The sequence below is a fragment of the Pongo pygmaeus genome, chromosome 6 (assembly GCF_028885625.2).
Source record: "Pongo pygmaeus isolate AG05252 chromosome 6, NHGRI_mPonPyg2-v2.0_pri, whole genome shotgun sequence".
Taxonomy (NCBI): domain Eukaryota; kingdom Metazoa; phylum Chordata; class Mammalia; order Primates; family Hominidae; genus Pongo; species Pongo pygmaeus.
This window is the reverse complement of record NC_072379.2, coordinates 100010858-100032677: the sequence shown is the minus strand read 5'-3', so window position 1 is coordinate 100032677 and position 21820 is coordinate 100010858. Positions and strand designations below refer to the sequence as shown.

At 40.2% G+C, this 21820-nt stretch overlaps 1 protein-coding gene across 4 annotated transcripts in view; it reads right to left on the bottom strand.

The window, feature by feature from the left end:
* MAGI2 (membrane associated guanylate kinase, WW and PDZ domain containing 2) overlaps nt 1–21820 on the bottom strand; it is a 1485052-nt gene that overhangs the window by 130674 nt on the left and 1332558 nt on the right. For all 4 annotated transcript variants that reach the window (XM_054494395.2, XM_054494398.2, XM_054494397.2 and 1 more), the window contains one exon: nt 15676–15924. In XM_054494395.2, coding sequence (XP_054350370.1) covers nt 15676–15924 — 249 coding nt within the window. The remainder of the gene's footprint in view (nt 1–15675; nt 15925–21820) is intronic.

Genomic DNA, 21820 nt, shown 5'->3' with positions numbered 1-21820 from the left:
TCAATATCTATTTACTTCCTATTCTGATAGAGGATTTAGCACTCTCCCTCTGCATCCCACCTGCTCTCCTTATCCCAAAGTAGTTTTATTACAATTTTTAGTTAAACCAGTTATCATTGTTTGTGGTTTTACCATGTAAATCTTGTTCACTGAAGCATTTATGATTTCCTTTATTTTCTTGTACAGTTTCTTTCCTTCTTTCGCCACTTCTAATCAAGGTTTCTGATTGTGTCTTTTTCCTACACATCCTTAATTGCTTCCACAAAAGCTGTTAAAATCATCAATTTAATTTATTCCTCTGAAGACTTTCCTCCCAGACGTAGGTAGTTTGCTCTCCAGTCTGCTGGACAGTGTCATCGTGGGGATTGTTGTTGCACTCCAGGGTGGACTCTGTGTCAGTTTTTCTGATTCACTTTTTATTTATTATTTTAAGTTCTGAGATACATGTGCAGAACGTGCAGGTTTGTTTCATAGGTATACGTGTGTGCCATGGTGGTTTGCTGCACTTATTGATCCATCATCTAAGTTCCCTCCACTTGCCCCCCTGTCCCCCTACGTGCTCTGGTGTGTGTTGTTCCCCTCCGTGTGTCCATGTGCTCTCATTGTTCCACTCCCACTTATGAGTGAGAACATGCAGTGTTTGGTTTTCTGTTCCTGCTGATTCACTCTTTCATTTTGTTGAAGCATATCCTACAGCAGCTTTCTAAGAAATTATGCAGGGATAAAACCAATTTTTCAATTCTTAGTGTTTGAAAATAAGTTTATTTTTACCTTCTTTTGATTGAATTCTGGCTTAGAATTCTAGATTGCATGAAATTCCTAGACTGAAAAAATGATTTTTCTTCAGAAACTTACAGGCACTGCTTTATTGTCTTCTAGCATCCAGCATTACTATTGAGAGGCCTGAACCCATTTAGGATTTTTGCTGCTTGTATGTGATATACTTATATTACCTTTTCTTTTTGAAAATTGTTAAGATTTTTCCCTGTACTTCTTTTTGTTTTGAATTATTGCAGTGGTGCATTTTGGTATGGTTCTTTGTCAGTACGGAGACTTGTTTCCTTTAGTTTGGTTTTGTGAACCTTTATTATACTATTTCTTTGATAATTTCCATTCTGTTTTTCTGGTCTCTCTTTCTGCAACTCTCATTAGATATTGGCATCCCGGATTGGTCTGCTGCTTCTCCTATAGGTCATAAGGATTACGTCCTCATGGTGGAATTAGTACCATTATAAAAGGGCAAATTTGGCCCCCTGTTGTTCTCTTTTGGCCTTTCCTCCTTTTGCCATGGGATGACACAGCAAGAAGGCCCTTGCCAGATGCTGGCACCTTATATTAGACTTTCCAGTCTCCATAACTGTGAACCAATATATATCTGTTCATTGTAAATTACGCAGTCTGTGGTATTCTGCTATAACAGCACAAAATGGACTAAGATGGCTACCTCCTTGCTGTATCCTCATATGTTGGAGCGAGAGAGCTCTGGTCTTTTCATCTTCTTATGAGGGCACCAATCCCATCATTGGGGTACCACTCTCATGACCTCATCTAAACCTAACTATCTCCCGAAGGCCCATCTCCAAGCACCATCACATTGGGAATTAGGGATTCAACATATAGGTTTTGGAGCAGGAGACACAAACAGTCAGTTTGTAGTAAATATCATATCTTTTTGTGGCTACAAATAAGTTTTTGAAGCTTTCTTTTGTTCCCTGAATTATCTTTATTTCTTTTATTTTCTTTCATTTCTTTCATATTTGCTTGCTTTATTATTTTAAACATAAAAATTTCATGGTTGTTTTATTCCATTCTGTCCCGAGTTTTTAAAGTTCTGGGCCTCCCTGAGTTTCTAAAGAAATGAGGGGGTCTGTGTTATTCATATCTGTTTTAGATTTTCTCTGCCCTGCTGAGTTGTCACTTTTTTTTCTTTGAAATATCTTGACCACTCCTGCCCACTGCTTTTCTCATTCATTCACTATTACTACTTCGGGTCTAAGAAATGAGTCCCCAAGTAGTTATAATTTACTACTATCAATTAGAAATTAGAAATATCTTTAGTAATTTTTAATCAGTTTTTGCAATCAATATTTTGGTGCCCCAGTTAGAGATCTGGAATCTGTTTGGAAAAAAAATTAAACGTTTTATGTACCCAACGTTTAAAAGCCCTGTTGTCACTTGTAGCCTTGAGAGATAAAAACATAAAGGACAACTTATTTCTTTTCAAGTGTTCAGAAAGTGTCATAAAATTACATTTCATCAACTTCAGGTTTAGGGTTAAAAATGTTCAATAAAACTACACTTTCTTTCTCTCTGTGTCTCTTGACTACCTTTGAAGCACATGAGACTTCACACCCATCAATGTACTTGGCTCTGAGTAATTTCTCAGCAGGCCCAATAGAAATGGTTGATAGTTACAAGCAGGTGTTGCTGACAACTCATGTTTCTCATTTTTACAGATGCAGTGTATTTTATCTCTGCCATCTCCTTTTTCCTTTTATAGCTTCTGAAATTGTGTTTTGTAAAAAGTCACTTGGCTATCTTCACACAGTTTCCTTGTTACAATAGGTAAATGTCAAAAGTGATCAGATGCAATATCAGACTTCCACTGAATTCTCCCAAGCCCTCCGGCAGATAATAACTTCTTGCAATATTTTCTTAATATAAATGGAAACAGATACTAACCCAGGCAAATGATCCCTCCTGAGCCAGCTGTCCTTTTCAATATGTTATCCAGAAGATTACATGAATATTTATTGGCCCTCCAGTTACACATACAAGCCAAAGTTCCACTAACAGGGTATGTAGTATGTTTTAACCTAAAAGAATGCAATTTTGCATGACTGGATAAAATTAAATATGAACAGACCCTCAAGCAAAGTGTTCAGGAGCTAGAAGATCTTGATCATATATTAACTTTGAAAACAACTTGCAGTGTGACCTCTGAATGGTCAAATAAATTATGTCAGTTCCCTGACTTGAAAAGTGAGACCATCACCACATGTGGTCTGTCTTTCTTATCCTTATCTTTCTTACCCAAGTATTGCACATTTTAACTTCATTTGGATTTCTGCTTATATGTACTTTCTCTCATGACTTATATTTTAAAGTATTATAACTATATGTGTTTTCAGTTTTACTAAGCAAATATACATTTCCATAATTTTATTTGAGACTATCATCATAAAATGACTTTTATTACGCTAACATAAGAAATGAATGGGAAATAAAAAAGGATTGAAGAGGTTCAAAACATGTTTTGTTGTCCATAATGAAATGCCAATTATCCTGGAGGGGGAAGAGACTAAAAGTGAAAAAAAACTCCTTGGCAAAGATATGCAGATGGAAAAAAGCACACTAAAGGTCTTCAATATCATTAGTCTTTAGAGAAAAATGCAAACTAAAACCAAAATGATTTGGGAGGCTGAGGCGGGAGGATTGCTTGAGCCCAGGAATTCAAAACCAGCCTGGGCAACATAGGGAGACCCCCATCTCTACCAAAAAAACACCCCCAAACCCCAAAATGACATATTACTATGCACCTATTGGAGTGGCTAAAAATTAAAAAAACCATAAAACCTAAAAATAACAAGTACTCACAAGGATAGGAAGCATCTGGAGCCTTCACACATGGAATATAAAATGGTGCAGCCACTTTGGAAATTGGTACCATATGAATCAGCAATCCTACACCTAGATATTTACCAAGTGAAATAAAACCAATTTCCACACACAAAAAGACCTATATGAAAATGTTTATAGAAGCTTTATTTGTAATCACCAGAAACAGGAAACTACCAAGATGCCCCTCAACTAGGGAATGGATAAACAAACTACGGTGCATCTATACAATGGAATATTATTCAGCTATTGAAAATGAACCAAATATTGACACATGAAACAACATGGATGAATCTAAAATGCATTATGCTTAGTGGAGGAAGCCAGACTCAAAAGGCTACATACTGTATCATTCCATTTATATAGGAGAGGCAAAACTTTAGAACACAACAAATCAGTGCTTGCCAGGGCTGGGAGTGGGTGAAGAGCTGATTCATTACAGCAGTAGTTATAACTAAACACGTCTGTCAAAACTCAGAGTATAGACTAAAAAGCGTAAACTTTACTATATAGAAATTAAACCTTCAAAATAGGGGGAAAAGTGAAAAAGCAGAAGGAGATAAGAGGTCTTGGATGGAAATAAATAGAGAGAAGTAAAAAGGAACTGATGTAGAATAACTAGGAGACAGGAGGTGAGCAGGGGAAAGTGTAAGGGTTGGAAGTCTTCAGAGAAGAAATGCTGTCTAATCTGAGTCATAAAACACAAACAGGACTTTGCCAGGTGGTCAAGGTTGGGGGAAGCAGGCAGCATAGTCACAGTGGTATGACTTGCAAAGACACAGATCTGTGGATTAGCAGTGTCTGTGTTGTGAGAGGTGGGAGTGCAGTGAGCATAGACATCAATGGGCCCTGGAATAAAGAAGGAAAGCCAGGTCAGGAAAGGTCTTAATGTCTACGATGGGGGTTTGGAATTTATATTATAGCCAATTGAGGAGCCAGTAATGGATTATGACAGCTAAGTGAGATCATCAGACTCGTTTTAGAATGAGTCTGATGATAGCAGGTAGTGTGAAGGGTAGACTGAAGCAGACGGAGAGTGGGAATGAGGCTGGAGGCAGGGAAGTAATTTAAAGACCACCATAATGCTCCAGAGTTGTGCAGTCCAACATGGTAGCTACAAGCATCATGTGGCCATTTAATTATTTGAAATCAAAGATAATTAAAAATTAAATTCCGGGTCATGCCAGCCTCATTTCAAATGCTCCACAGCCACATGTGGCTAATGGCCATAATGTTGTATAGTGCAGGATAAAACATTTCCATATTGCAGAAATTCTGCTGCACAGTGCTAACCTAGAACCTTAAGGAAGGCATTAGCAGTGGTGGTAGGGAATGCCTAATGTATTCGTCTTATATCTGGAAAGCATGTTTGGGTAACAGCTTGCCTTCATCGCTCAAGAGTGACAAATATAATTGCGTATAAATTCTGCTAGGATATGAATGTAGGTACCTGGAGGTCTGCTTTAAAGCTTGTGATCATACACATCGATTAGAGCTAAGAGTGACTTAGCACCAGGAAGCACCAACATCAGTGATTAATTTGGCACCCAGGTTTTATTGTATTTCAATTTTGTCAAGTGTCTACAAGAATGTGGCTATTTTTCATCTTGCTGTTCATCTAGCAAGTCTAATAAACATCTGAATGAAGATTTCTAAGTTGAACTATTCTTCTTCTACTTCATGTTATCTCAACTGCTCTGTGCCAGAAAACTATAAGAACAAAACCTTTTACATGTGCTCTTTCTTGCTTTCTGGAAGACCCTCCTCTCATGATGAATCCGTAAGTATACATCTTTATGATGAACAGACTTATAACAGAAGGTTTTAGGCACTTCACTCTTGAAAGCAGATGGGTTCATCAGGTACCCAACATCTGGCCATTTTTGTAGAGCAAACCCTTGCCTGGCTTAGAGAAACAAGATCTGGGAGAGGTCAGATTGAAAAATGAAAATGGCAATGGCACACTCCACTATTTAGTTGATTTTCTCTGGCACTGCAAAAACCTGGGGAATGCCTAGTGATCTGACTCATCACCTGGAAAAGGCTGTCTGATTAATCTGCATAAATGATTCCAACCAAGTACTCAGAATAGTTTGGTTGGGAACAAATCCAGCTTCAATTGCAAAATTATTGGTGGTCAAAAGCACAAATAAAAAGATCTTTTACCAAGATATGGTGTGGTAGGAAAGAGTTTTGGTAGAAGCACTCCCTAAGTTCTTGATGGAAACTGGACATCAGAAAGAAATATTTTATCCCAGGCCAAATGGGAAAAATATCCCCTTATAATACCCTTTCAACATAACTGGACAAGGGTGATAAATAACAGTACTGTGTTCACTTAACAACTTGCTCTTAAAATGGTTCCACATGTGGAACAAGCTTCATTAGGATCCTTCTCTGAAATACTTTCTTATGTAGTTGATTGTTGGGAAGAAAGAGAAAAATAAAAAATCACAGAGAGCTTAATCCACCATGAGGACCTGAATGCAGTATAAAGAAAAACTGTCTTTTGCAAAAGTGCCCTGAGGGCTCTGAATTTGCTTGAACCTCATGTGGGAGAGTGATGGGCAAACTGCATTGGTAGAGGATCATCCTGTACATGATGCCTGGGGTCTCTTCGCAGTTGCAATCTCCCTGTACTATCTAGTGAATAAGAAGGAGCTGCAGGACATAAGCCCAGAGGAAACAGCCACTGATCACCCATTTATGAGCTTTCAAGGCAACTGAATAGCTAAAGGTAAGAAGATATCCACCTTATGCTGCTGCCTGGAGTCTTTGAACACAATAATAAGAACTCTCCTGAAAAATGATTCCCTAGTGGGGGAAACATGATTTATGAGGTCTATTCAACAATAAGAAAAATAGTCCAGAATTTTAGACAATGCATTGTGAACACACAGGTTTTTTTGATAGATTGTATTGCTCCTCTTTTTGAGGATAAATAAGAATGATGGTGTTCTCTGCAGACTTATTCTACAATATAATGATCCTTAAATTTGTTAGTGCTAGCAGAGTAAAATGTTTGCATTTGTCTTTCTATTTTACTTAATAAATGCTTCAGTGTTCCAGTATCAGGGGACTTGGAGTTTGATGCTTTATATTTATATTTATATTTATATTTATATTTATATTTATATTTATATTTATATATTTGCACTTGTTTGCTTACTAGTAGGAACCAGGCAGCCAGGTTGTAATTTGGGGAAAAAAAAACTAGTCATGTTCAGGATTGAAAATGTGGAATTGAATAAATAGGTCCTATTCATTCTGACCTCAGTGAGTACAATCCTATAAAGGAGTAATGCGATACAGAAGTTGTTTAGTTGGAACTGAAATGGGTTGCTTTGTTAATGAGGATTGTAAGTGAATAAATAATCTGAAGTAATACTTTTTTCTAAGGAGTCTGGGATGCCATCCAAACCCTCCTATTTAGGACTATATAATTATTGCTGAGGTGGTGCTCACACAGATGGATGACGGTTCCAAGGGTTGGTGCCAGGAGAGGTGAATCAGGGGGCACACTGAGGCCACTGCCTGGCCCTTCAGAGAACAAGGGTTTTGCAACCAAGGAATGTAAGATGACCGGGGCTGGCCAGAGGCAAAAAGACAGCTTCCCTGCCCCTGACTTCTTAGGGTGCTCTCTCATCTGAGTCTTCATTCACCAGGCCCCAGGCTGACTGCTGAATCATTTACCCAGGCTGAGAACAACTGATGGGAAATCTGTGTTCTGGGACATTGCTCCAGTTCTGCTTTATTATCGTGTGATTTCTCACTCTGGCCAAGGACCAGCTTTCACATAATTCCTCCCCTAAGTGATCCTCTACTGCATCGCCCATTGTCAAAAATATGTCACGCTACCTTTGCAAGATGAAACAGCTAGGTTTGGATGCAGGCTAAGTTAGGACAGAGCACCAGTCACAGTCTTCCTTTCGATGAGGATTGCGCTGGATCACTGTATGAGAAGCATACAGCCCCATCATCAACATAAATAGCATGAAAATCCTTGAAAAAAACCTATCAAGAATTGTGAAGGATCCAAAGAAATGCCACCATTTCTTGCCCTTAAGCAACTCACAACTTTTGTGGGGAAAGCAAAACAAAAACACATGAAAAGTGAAATGACTATAATAGCAATAACAGACACAATAAAAGAAGGGAAGTCAGGAAGCAGTAAGCAATAGGAAATGTTTACTGTTTGGGCAACAGTCTCCACCTCCTAAGGGTGCTGTGAAGATTAAATACGGTGTAAGATTCCAAGCACAGTGCCTGGGAGAAACCTTCATACAAAATATTATTGCATAAGAGAAGCATACCAAGTGACAACAGGCAAAACATGGCCTCTGGGACAGGGTAAATAACTGAACCAGCTTTGATGGACTGGAACCTGTGAGGAGCTGCTGATGAAAACAGATGCCCCAGGGTCTTGAATGGACAAGAGGTGTGTTTGAGCTTTATCCTGCAGATATTTGTATCAGGAGTGTTATGGTCAAGGACTTGGTACAGGAGGACTGGATTGTACGTAGAAAGTGCGGTCTTTCTTGATGTACTTTGTATCATTAGCAATGATCTACCACTCCCCGCCTAGCCCCTGGCTACCTCATGGAACAGAAATTAAGTCACAATAATAAATGTGAAAAGACTTACTTGACTTAAAACATATATCAGCATAGATGATGAATACAATCTTATCTTTGTTGTATATGTAGGCTTTCCCAGAGATTTTGAGGATATGTGCTTATCTTTGGCTTCAATTAGTTATATTAGAAGCCAGATACATGAGGGGAAAACCAGTACTTTATATAGGTTCCCCACCCCACTATTTCTTCTGCTATGAAAGCACTCACAGTAATATTGTGGGTGACACCATTGTGCCTCCTGAGTGAGCCACTCTCAGCATAATCAAAGCCCAGAGTAAAAGCATTTGTGTTGTTGAAGGAATCCAAAGCAGGGATTCATTTAAGGAATAAGAGAACATTACATGTTGAGAAGCTGAAAGGGAACTTGTTTGTGCAAACCAGTGAGAAATAGAGAAATGAATGAGACTCACTTTCTAATTCCTATGTTCAACAGTGTGGGTATTTCAGTAGCTCTAGCAATGACTTTCAGAGATGGAACATTGATGGGTCAAAGTTTATAATGACATAGAGGAGGCTAAGGCACTAGGATAAGCACCAGTTGCATCTATTACCTGTGTTTTTAAGGCAATCAATGAACAAACCTCAATATGGAGGTTTGAAGAAAATTCACTGCCACAACCCAAATCCCAATAAAACCTAAAAAGAATGGCTAATTGGTTGCTATTTGGAGGATTTACTGTAAGGCAGAGCTTTGTAAACATGATGCCACTGAAAGGGGCGTGCCTTAAATGTTACACGTGTGCCAAGACAGCTGGGGATGACTGGGTGAGCTTGGTGAGGACCAGGGGTAGAGCCTCCTGGGGGACTGCCTCTTGCCCCCATCAGCCTCATTCGTTTTATCTCAGCTTGTTATACAAATGCCATCAATTTACAAGTGTGCCAAGAAGTGAAGGAGGTTGAAAAAACACTGCCTTATATTGCCTTGAAAGGGGAGCTGGGTTAGTGTATTTAAGTGATTGTTTAAGATAATTTCTTGACAGAGGTTGAGATGAACAAAAGAACTCAAAGTGTTAGGAGCCATTTTCATTATGTAATCAAAGGTAAAAGTAATAAAAGTTAAAATGATAGCTTAGCTAATGAAAAATATGATCTAGGCCTCAAACTTACCCAATACTTTTTTACCCACCAACAAAACTAACTTAATACCTTATTTTCCATGCTGATTCCTGGCATCATGTAATTTAGAGCTGGAAGAGGATGTAAAGACCATCTTCCTTTATATTTTAAATGACAAAAGGACACAGGAAGACCAAGTGACTTGCTCAAGGGATACAGTATTTGGTGGACAAGCTGGAGTGAGCCTTGGGCTCATTGTCCAATGTTCTTTTCATTTAGCTTAAATCTCCTTGTTTTGAGGCAAGAGTAGAGATACCTTGTCTTTTGTTTTACCTTGTGCCTCTTCTAAATTCGATGATTATTTAGTGTTTGCATGGTTAGTGAGGTGACTTTTGGTGAGGGAAATCCTAACTCACATCACTCCTATTTCATTTTTATTTCATCCCTTTTAGGAACCATACTCTAAAATGTCATAAAAGACCTGTTAGTGAAGTTTTAAAACCTCTAGGATAAGTTTTAATCTCCATAGCCTATGGACATCATCAAGGAGTTTGAGAAAGTCACCAGGGTGCTTTATCAAAGATAACTAATTCCTTCCCTGAGCATCAGATTGCAGTGGCCTTAGGGAAAGTCAAGAATGACCAAGTCCAAACTTCAACCCATGCTGGAGAAAGCACACATGTGGAAACAAAGATTTTCAGCACCAGTCCTGAGCTGAAGGATTGTGAGGAGCCAGCAGCATGCTGACCAGTGATGCACTTGCGGATAGGGACAGAAGATGAAATCAACACCACTAGAGGAACACCAATGAAGAAAGGAAGGATTGAAAAGTTTGTTCCCCTACTGCTGACTGTTTAGATTGATGCTATGACCACTGTCCTGAATATGTTCTAACCTGCTGCTTGTTACCCTATATCTAAGTTTAGAAATTCCCTCAATAGCCTGTCAACCTCCACCACCGATACCCAAGTTGCCATGTGTGTCTACCCCATATATTCTGGCATAACCTCCTGACAAATGACAGAAAAGGTGGAGACTTTCAAATTATAGAAAAGGGCTACTTCATTAATTGTACCAAAGCCCTTCTTGGGAACCTTCTTTCCCTTCTTGGGAAAGTAGGTTTGGTGAGGAGGTAGGAAGCACCTATAAGGACAGGTGTTACAGCCGTACAATAAAACCTGGATGTCAGGGCTCGGGTTTTGAGTAGGAGAGGACCAAGGATCGGCCTGTCACCCTCACTGCACGTAGCCCCTGGGACATTTTACAGAGCAAGCATCTAATCCACTCAGAGTCATAGGCTATCTGAATCTTCTCTAACCTGTGCATGCAGACCTCAGTGAGAATGAAAACAGTTAGTCAATGGCAGGAAATGCTTCAAACTTCCCAAATATACCAAAGTTATCTGTTTTGGTGAAGTTTCTAACATTATTTCCAATTTTCTATGTTTATCAATAATATAGGAATGAACATTTTACATATAAGTCTTCGTTCAAATCTTTTTAAGAATTTAAAGTGAAATTGCCTATTACAGTTTATTTTTATTCAAGGCTTTGTTCTGGAAACCACGTTAGTTTCCCTTGGGCCCAATGTTAAGGTCTGAAACAAATACATAATATTTTGTATAATGGGACAAACATGCCCAGGATGCTTCCCTGTTCTCACTGGAAGTCAAGAAAGGTATTCTGGCCGGGCACAGTAGCTCATGCCTATAATCCAAGCACTTTGGGAGGCCAGGGTGGACAGATCACTTGAGTCCAGGAGTTTGAGACTAGCCCAGGCAACATGGCAAAACCTTGTCTCTAGTAAAAATACAAAAATTAGCTGGACCTGGTGGTGCATGGTGGTCTAAGCTACCCAGGAGGCTGAGGTGGGAGGAGGATCACTTGAACCCAGGAGGTGAAGGTTGCAGTGAGCCCAGATCATGCCACTGCACCACTGCACTCCAGCCTGGGTAACAGGGTGAGACCATGGCTCAAAAAACAACAAAAACAACAAAACAAACAAACAAGCAAAAAGATATTCCTGCACTACAGATAGAAAGCTTCTAAGCTTCTAAAACCTGTCTGCTCCTATGCAATGGGTGGCCTGCTCGGTCACTGACCTTGGAGGGAAGCAGCTTGCTCCTTCATTACATTGATTGATATAAAGTTTTTTCCTTATTTCCTGGGGAAATAATATTTTGAAAACTAATCTGTGAGCCTTTGGTAAAGAGCATTACTAAATGCCAGCAAATAAGTAAGAAACCCTAACTCCCAGTTTCCCAATTAGCTGAGCATCCCCTGTCCTTGGCAAAGTTGTTGTCTTGGCTGAAGAAGCTATGGATGTATCTCTATCCATAGGGAGGGAAAGTTTACATTTGGGTCCTTCTTCTCGCCTCTCTCCTCTGATAATATTTAATAGCAACATGTTTGCAAGGGAGATTCTAAAAGACATCTCCTTGAGTCTGAATTTTGATGATTTCCATGACTTTTATAGCTTATTGGCTTGTGAACTCTGGAGAGGGAAAACTGCAATTCTAGCCTGAAGCCTCAGCAAAGGCACCTCAGCTGGACTGGCTTGGCCACCAGTACTCCAGTTGCCCCCATTGCTGACCTAGGCTGTAATTTGGTGGGTGGTGAGAAAGCCTGTGTTCCCAGAAGGGCCACAAGTGGGGAAGGAGACAGGGAGGGGAAGCTTCCCTCAGAGATATGTTCATCTGTGGCCCAGATTTAGCTGCCCTGGGAGAGTGGTGGCTCTGACCAATGGCTAACAGAACTATAGCCAGGGTAAACTCTGCACTACTTGACAAGAGTGAGCTGGTGGAATGAAAGATAATTCCTAGAAGGGATGGTGTCTAGATAGCAGCAGTGACATATTTAGTGCTTACTCTGAGCCAGTGCTCTTTTGAGCACTTCCACATATTCATCGAACTCTCATGGCAACCCCACGATTGAGGTATTAAAGTGTTCTTTTCTTCACACTGAGGAAACTGAGGCCCAAAGAGGTCATGTAACTTCCTCAAGGTCACATGGTTAGTAAATGATGGAGCCATGTTTCAAATCCAGATAGGATGATTGTAGCACCTGGGCTGTTAACCATGCCCTTTTCTTGCTTAAATGTAATGATGCTCCTATCAAAGGCAAAACAGCACTTAGTCCACCAAGAAAAAGCTTCAGAAGCCACGAAAAAAAAAAAAAAAACCAGAAAAAAACAAAAAAACAAAAACAAAACAAAACAAAAAACAGTGAATGTGTTAATGATCCTTGGGCTCGGGTAAGACATGAAGAGTAAAACAACGCAAACTCTGGGAATGATCGTGATTCTTGAGCACCTGATAGCATAAACCTCGGTCAGTCTCACAGAAACCAAAACCTTTGATATTTTGACAAGGGATATGTGGCACAAGGATGGCTTTTTACCATTCATGAGACACTTCGCATTTCTCTCCAAAATTAGAATTCAAAATTATTACAGATGTTAAGTATGAGGTAGCATCAGCTCCAGGAAGCTTTTAGGTGCATGTTGCAAATTACATACTGTAAATGCAACGTGCCATCAGTGAGTAAGCTGCTTTTGCCACAGAGCACAGGGCAACTTGCATTTTAAACTCCCTAAATTGAAAAGAAATAAACATGTGAAGAAAAGCCATGAAGCATCGTGAACTCTAGGATATATTTCCACTCTCCAGGGTGAAGTAAAATAATATCATTTTGAAAGTGGTTAGAATTAAGTGTTTGAGGTCAGTCTGATGCCATTTGGTAGGAAGAAAAATTCACATGTTAATTATAAGCATTTGCATCTATTGTTTTCCAAATCTACTTATGCATGGATTTTATTTGCAATAGGAAAAGTGTTTGTAGTTTCTTTACATAGTAAGTGCACGTGTACACACACATACACACACACACACATTCCCCTATGCATTTAGAAATAAGGCTGTTATACTTCAAATAAAGCTGAGACTTTAAATACATGCTAAACACTTTCATTGTGGCAATATACTTTTTATTTTTATTCTAGTCCTTTAGGTATTCTGCCCCAATAAACAATTTGAAAGACTGGAATGGCTGCAAAAGCTCTCTGTGAACACCTTCCTCAAGTGTAAATTATTGGAAGGCTGTTTATATAATTCATGAAAATCCTTAGTTTTGTGTCCTTTTAATCTTGGTGAATCCATCGTACTGACAGAATTCTGCTTTTAGTCTATGCTTAAAGATTGGATTTATTTCTTCAGCTTTTCATGAAGAAAAAGAGAAATGAAATTGTACTTTCAGATGTATGTAATTTGGCTTCTGCACATATTGGCTGAGGTTTAATGCTTCCGTAGTTTTCACTCCTGAATTTATCAAGGCTTAAGCTAAACAGGGCAATTCTCTCCATGAGGTTCTGGTGGTTTTCTTTCTTTCTTTTTTTTTTTTTGATAACATTAACTTTATCATATAAAGTTCTTATTCATTCTCAATAACTTTATTTCTTAAGTATTGTTTAATACTCACCCCTCCCCTATCCCACATGTGCTAGAAACTCCCACAGTTTATAAGAATTTTAGGACTACAACATACGTGCATTTATTTACTTTCTCTTAGTTCTCCTTTATTTTCGTGTTTCCGTACCCAACATTTTGGGCCAAATCACTTCAACATGAAAAATGCACAAATTTTCGTATCCTCTCTTCTGTTCTACTGCTTGCAGGCTGCTGAATGAGCTCCGGAAGAGTGTGGTAGAAAAGGAAAAACAACCAAGGAAGCCTGAGAATCTGAAAAGGTGGCCAGTTGGAAGACAAATATGGGCTATGACTGTCACCTGTTGTATAGATTCATAGAACCTTAGAGCTGGAGGAGCTTCAGAAGTTGCATTCATCTACTTCTCCTCCCTCTACTGCTACCTAGAGGAGGGTGAAACCACCTTTGCCAAATTGTAACTGAGGAAACTATGACAGTGAAAGAAATCAGACCTAATCGACTCCATCTTGCTTCTAATCTTTAAGTTGTCCTTGTTCATTCCTGGGCATAGGCCGAGCTAACTTTGAGAAGGAATTCAGTTCATGGTTTGACTTAAAGAAAATTGATAACAGCCCTTTCCCTGAAAGACCCCCTTTTTGCCTGGGGACTAATCTGCCTTTGTAGGACTAACAAATTAGCTACAAGATTAGAAATTACAGTTTAGGGGTCATGCAGCCTCTGGCTCCTAGAGTCTGAACCTCCCCAAATTGCTCCTGGGGATAACATCACTATTGTAAAACCTAAGATCAGTGCTTGAGATATTTTGCAGACCCTGCACTCAGTGTATCAGCTGACACCACCCAGACCAGTAATCCGCTTTAACCAGATCTGCCATCCCACCCAAGAACAGAAGACAGCAAGAAAACCACACTTCGACCCCCTATGATTCCATCTCCAACCCAACCACATCAGCACTCCCCATTTCCCAAGCCCCTACCCACCAAATTATCTTTAAAAACTCTGATCTCTGAATGCTCGGGGAGACTGATTTGAGTAATAATAAAACTCTGTCTCCCCGCACAGCCGGCTCTGTGTAAATTACTCTTTCTCCATTGCAATTCCCGTCTTGATAAATTGGCTCTGTTAGGCAGCGGGCAAGGTGAAGCCATTGGGCGGTTACAAAGGCACCAGTGTCTCTGAACCTACAGGGATGTTTAAATGGCCTTCTGACTATGTCTCATGCTTCCACTCTTGCTTTCTCCCCCACCTCCAACCCTTGGGTTTCAATTTCCACAAGCATTTAGACTCATCTTTTGCAAATATAAGTCAGATTTCAGTCCACTGATTAAAACCCTCCAATGGTTCCCATAGACTTAGACTACAGTTGAGATTTCCCACCAACAGCACATGAAGCCAGCACTGTCTGCCTCCTGCCACTCTCCCTTGCTCCCCGTACTACAGCTGCACTGGGCTTCTCTATATTTCTTGGATGCCAAGCTCCTTTCCACCTTAAGCCTTCTGCCTGGACTGATTTTTTTCTGCAGATCCTTTGCATGTCTGGTTCCATTCTGTTGAACAGTTCTCAATCAAGTTACAGAACATTCCCTGACCAACCCATAAAAAGAAGCCCCCCTCCTTTCACGGTAACATTACCACATCCACTCTCTTTTCCTTTCTTCCTAATTTACAAACGAATGAAGAGCTTTTACAGGGGTGGAGGAGTTGAGGGCATTAGTTGTGCTCTTGCCTTCTTCTTGAGCCAGAGGTCATCAACATTCTGCTAATCAGTGGTATGGATGCCTTATTTGTGCCCACAGCCTGTGGCTTTCAGGCTATACAGTATGTCCGCAACGGTCTTCTGATATACTTGTCCAGTGTCTGTATCACTGGAACAAATCAAAACAAGACCCCTTATTCAAATGCAGGCAAATGTGGGCACTTACTTATAGTGGATCCAGACTCAGGCCTGTTCAGGGAGCTGATGATGACAAAGCCGAAGCCCTCGTTCTCTTTGCGGTGAATGACCACATCACTGGTCTGCAGGCTGTGGGAGGCGAAGCCTTCAGGGGGAGAGGCATTGCTACTGGGGGCAGCGTGGTTGCTGTTGGTGTAGGTTGCGTAGTCACTGCGTGGAGAGCTGTGGTGGGTGGATACAGAGCCTGGACTTCTCCCGTTCTCTGGGCAGGGCTCCCCTGCAAAATATACCACACACAGGTCTCAATGAATGCTTCCTATGTACTAGGCATTGTTGTAGACAGTGGTATTGTTACAAGACTGGTTGAATTGCTTCTCTTTCTCCCAGATTTGCAGAGCATTTGAAAAGCTACACACCTAGGCATGGAGCTCCCAAGGTCTTGCTCAGTTCTAGTTTTCGTAGCAAACACAGGTGAAACCCCTCATCAGCCTCCTCTGTGCTGTTACTGATTTATGTCTTCCTCTCATGAGGACTGCAAACCCCTGGGACAATGCCTAGTTTTAGATATTGAGGTTCTTCTTTGCATAAGAATAATTTACTGAAGATGGTCACAAAACAAGTAGAATCTTAAATGATATGGTGCATAAGAATCACTTAAATAAATTGTAAAAAAAAGTACATCTTCACGGGCCACCCACAGAATGTTTTTTCAGTAGGTCTGGGCACAAGAATCTGCATCAAGTTTCAAGGCTACACTTTGAGAAATGCTGCTGTAGATGTATTATAAGGAAGGCTAACAGCACAGGTGCCATCCATGTAAAGTTAACTACCATGCATTTTTCTAAAGAGCTATAGTTCTATTTTATAATATTCTGCTAGCCTAGAAGTATTGATTTACTTCATGTATGTGGAAAATATACCTCTTAAAAGTAGTTTGCACAGCTTTTTGTATATCAGCCATATCACAATGAAGTGGCTTAAAAGAATAAATAAATAAGTTGAGATTTTCATTTAAAAAATAGCTTGCTCGCTTGCTCTAGGATCAAATCTAATTTCAGGCTCTGAAATTATGAAGTTTGAACCTCTAAGGAGCTGTTGAAGGTCTTTTCCATTTTTACAGTCCATCTTAATATAAAATACACCTTATTATCAACCAGATAAACCAAACTAATACTTTCATGAGAAAAAGCCAGCGTATTTCCATGGAGAAATGATAGAAAGTTGGCAGCCAAAAGAAGCTAGTTTTTGAAATGAAAGTTTATCTGTCATCCAGAAAGAATTTCGTCATTTTAATTTAATACCTAGGTATTGGCACTCTGATGAAAAGAACCAAAGCAGGCACCTAGAATAATGTAATTAGAAATAGGGTTGCTTTCATTTCCATCTTCAAATTTGATTAGTGTACTCAAAAGATGTTTATGGAACAGAGGAATAATAAGATGGAAAATAATCACCATTAATTATTCCATTTTGGGTCCCTAGGTATAGCATCCTATGTAGAACTCTGGAAGTTGTCGCATATGGCAAGTTAAAAATAATTATCAAAAGTTCCAATGAAGGCTCTTAACCTTACAAGCTGCAATTCTATTTTGAAATGAAAAAGTCAGAGAGAAAAAACAAAGACTGCAAGAGATGTTTTGTTACATCGATACCTAAAAAAAAAAAAGCTGCATTTGTTTATATACTTAGATTTTAAAAATGGCCTAACCAAAATGTACTAATTCTTGTTTGTAATTACAGAATGAATGAGACCCAGGCTGTTGCTGGTTATTATTTGGCAAATTTGACTTTTCTTTAAGATCTAATTAATCACATTTAAATAGAAGAAAAAATGGATGCTTTTTGTAAGAAATGTACCGAGGTCATAAGAGAACAGAATGTCATTGTCAAAGCCTTTCTTTCTGTTCAAATGGAATTTAAAGCTTCACTTGTAAAATGTACCCTTCCTGCTGGAACACATCATCCAAAGACAAGTTGTTATTGTCTTGGTGCATCACATGTCCTTTATCAGTCCTTGTACAAGTTGGAAATAAAGTGATTAGGGATAGTCAGGAAGAAGAAAAACAAACAATTTATGCTGCTACATTAAATTGAAAATCTCCTCGAGTTATTGGACCAAATCAGTAAATAAATGTCATAGGCAGTGACAAGAGAGATCTCATTTTCTGGCTGTCATATTTTAGGAGGTTGAGAGCTGTGGTTGTCAGTAATTCGGCAAGAAAGAAGAAGCGCGGTGGCTCATTCCTGTAATCCCAGCACTTTGGGAGGCTGAGGCGGGCGGATCGTGAGGTCAGGAGATCGAGACCATCCTGGCTAACATGGTGAAACCCCGTCTCTACTAAAAATACAAAAAAAAAAAAAAAAAAAAAAATTAGCTGGGCGCGGTGGTGGGCCCCTGTAGTCCCAGCTACTCGGGAGGCTGAGGCAGGAGAATGGCGTGAACCCGGGAGGCGGAGCTTGCAGTGAGCCGAGATTGCGCCACTGCACTCTAGCCTGGGCGACAGAGCCAGACTCCGCCTCAAAAAAAAAAAAAAAAAAAAAAAAAGAAAGAAGAATTATCTGTCTTTGCAGTAAAAGGCTGGGAGTGGCAATGTTACAGGTTCTGGAGAGAGAGAAAATCATCAACTAAGTCAATGTGAGGATTCCCTGGGTAAGTCAAAGAGTCATATACATTAATAGGATACTTTTCTATTGACTTTGGACTTCTCTTTCAACTTCCAGAACAAAGTTCTTTATCTTTAGCCAAATGAGCGTATTTAAAATCAGGATGTTAAGAAGACTTCGAAGGTCTTCCTGGGCTTGTTCTGGGCCCTTGATGCTTGAAAACTGGTCACATGATTGTCTTTCAGGGATTGACCCCACATCATTTTTCTACTCATCTGGCTCTGGACCCAAGTGAGACTGTCTTCTTTCCAACAGTCTTTCCTACTGTAGGGCATTAACAGCCTTGTTTTATAATAATACAGTAAAACATCCTAAAGTGACTAAATATCATGTATTATATAATCTTTTTAAAGAAAACTCACTAATTTCTAGGATCCCTGACTCATTCATCTAGCTCATACACAAGTGGCTGCAGAGAATTCAGTTGCTTAGTATCTACTCAAGTCAAGTAATTAGTTTAGTTTTGTTTTTTTTTGTTTTTTTTTTTTTTGGTTTTGAGACAGAGTCTCACTCGTCGCCCAGGCTGGAGTGCAGTGGCGCGATCTTGGCTCACTGCAAGCTCTGCCTCCCGGGTTCATGCCATTCTCCTGCCTCAGCCTCCCGAGTAGCTGAGACTACAGGCGTCTGCCAACACGCCTGGCTAATTTGTTTTGTATTTTTAGTAGAGACAGGGTTTCACCGCATTAGCCAGGATGGTCTCGATCTCCTGACCTTGTGATCTGCCTGCCTTGGCCTCCCAAAGTGCTGGGATTACAGGCGTGAGCCACCGCGCCTGGCCTAAATAATTAGTTTTTAGGGTAAGCTGTTTTGTCTCCACCAGTCACAGTGGAACTCATCACTGTGCTAAGAGAGGGTCTCCCATTGGGAATGTGGGAGTCCTTGACAATGCCTGCCAGGTGAGATGGTGTAGACCAGGACATTTAACTATTGGCCAAGGGCTGTTCCTGGTCTGCACAGTGCTGGCCTGTACTTCATTCGATAATTGTTAAAACCAATTGCCCTTTGGAAGGCCGAGGTGGGCGGATCACGAGGTCAGGAGATCGAGATCATCCTGGCTAACACGGTGAAACTCCATCTGTACTAAAAATACAAAAAAATTAGCTGGGCATGGTGGTGGGCGCCTGTAGTCCCAGCTACTCGGGAGGCTGAGGCAGGAGAATGGTGGGAACTTGAGAGGCAGAGCTTGCAGTGAGCTGAGATCACGCCACTGCACTCCAGCCTGGGCAACAGAGCAAGACTCCGTCTCAAAAAAAAAAAAAAAAAATAAATTGCCAATGTTTGTAAATAGGGAGATTTTATAGAAATACCGATTTCCAGTTTCTCTTGACATATTTGGCACCAGTCAGCTGGAGCTTGGTGATGGCTGCTCCTTCAACTGGGTATGGGGTTTGCAGGTCACCACAGTCCTGCCCACTCCCCAAGACCTCTTGCAAATGCCTCATTTACTCATTTATTCACACAGTGAGGAATTCTCAGGGCTGAAGGAACTTGTTCAACTGGACCCTTGGTTTCTCTTCTAGACCATATGCTACATACCAGGACTCTAGAATTCTGTAACCATATAGACCTTGCCTGCTTCCAGGGTGTGCCTGGGTCTCTTCTCAGGACTGTCTCTGGAAGGATGACAGCATTGCAGACAGGCATATTTTGCCTTGAAGCATGGGTGAGGTAATGGGATATATGTATGCACAGAGCTTGGTCATGTGGGCTGTGATGTCCACATGCATGTGTACCAGGTCCCTCATGGTCCTTATGGGGCAGAAGCAGCCTACAGGCTGTGGCTCTGAAAATGTTAGGGGCTGGCCTGCCTACAGGCATTTGTGCAGACATTCCCAGTTTATACTCATCAAGGCAGACAGCTTATTTAAATGGGTGACATGGTTGCAGACAAACAACAAGGGAATGCATTTAGAATTGGCAAAAACTGTAGTCGCCAGAATCAGGGAATGTACTGGCACCTTCAATACTGGCTAAACTTTTCACCCATCTGCCAAGACAACCTCCCCTTTCTTGGCATTAGGCCAATAATTAGACTTTCCCTTAGGTGTTAGAGAAAAGATGCTGATAGCTTTAAGACTGACTCTAACATGTTTTTATGAAGTCATGAAATGTTCTTTCACATCAATTCTAGATTTACACTTTAGGAAATTCCTCAGAGACATGGTGTGCATCCAAAATGATGTGCCATTAGGTTGAATGTCTCAAAGCTGATCTGCTAAATATATAAATATTTATGCTTTTCAGTATAATAATTAAAGCCACTCTTCTAATATCCTTGGGAGAAAAAACAACCAAATACTGGAGCTGGAGGCATGGATAAGGCATATTCTCTCAAAACTAGTGCAAGGTGAAAGTGTGTGCTATGACTATTTGGTAAATAAAACTGGAGGCAATTTATTATCCATAGTTGCCTGCTGAAACAATAAAATAAAAATAAATGAATAAAAGAAAAATTGGAAGCACTACTTGATAGCTTCTTCCTTTACTCAACAACTTCTCACTTTTGAGAATCTAGTTTATCTTCTGATTGGAAATTCTGGCTTTCTAGGCCAGGCATTGATCACTGAGGCAGAAGGATCACTTGAGCCTGGGAGATTGAGGTTGCAGTGAGCCATGATTGTATCACTGCACTCCAGCTTGGGTGACAGAGTGAGACCTTTTCTCAAAAAAATTTTTTTTCTTTTTTTGCCTTTCTATCCTTAGCATGTACATTTAAAAATAACTTAATATTTGGGGTAAGTTTTTATGTTATCTTAGTTTTTGCTCAGTGTAACTAACCCTTCTGTATCTCTCATAATGAACGTGTTCTCTTTCTTGAGCATCAGTTAAGAAGCCAGTGCCCTCTGTCTTCTGAGGTGGGGCGGGCATTTGTATAAGCTGAGGCAAGGAGAAGGCGGAAGCGTGTCATCCCTATGACCTTGCTTCTTCCTAGCCCTTTTCCCACAGCACTGCTCCTCTGTGCAAGGGGGTGGCGATGCTGCTGCTCTTCCTGCTCCTATCACTTTCTTAGCTAATTGCTCACTTCCCCTCAGCTTGGAACCATCCACTCCTAAGCCAGGCTTGCACCTCCCACTGCCTTTGCTTAGAAAAGCATAATAATAACAAAACGACAATGACAACAACAGTCCTTTAAAGGCATCCCCATTGTCATATTCATTTGTAGTTGTCCCTTCTCACTTTGAAGAAATGGCAGCTATGAAGAAAGGTCACCTTTCCACGCCTGTTTTTTAAACCTTTCCATCCTATTTCAAGGCATTGCTTTGCTATCAAAGTATCCTTTGCTGAACTTAATATTTTCAATACTGATGAAGCTTTCAAGGAAGAGTGGGCTGAATAAACTTAGAAACTCTCCTGGTGTGAACGAGCAATCTGCAGCATAACATTTTCAAAAATTAAATGCACTTGAAATGCACTCAAAAGCCTAACTGAGTAAAGTTGGTAAGAGCTGCAGCAAAGAGCATCTTTACGGAAGTCACATGATCCACAAATTGCAGGAATACATTTTTGCA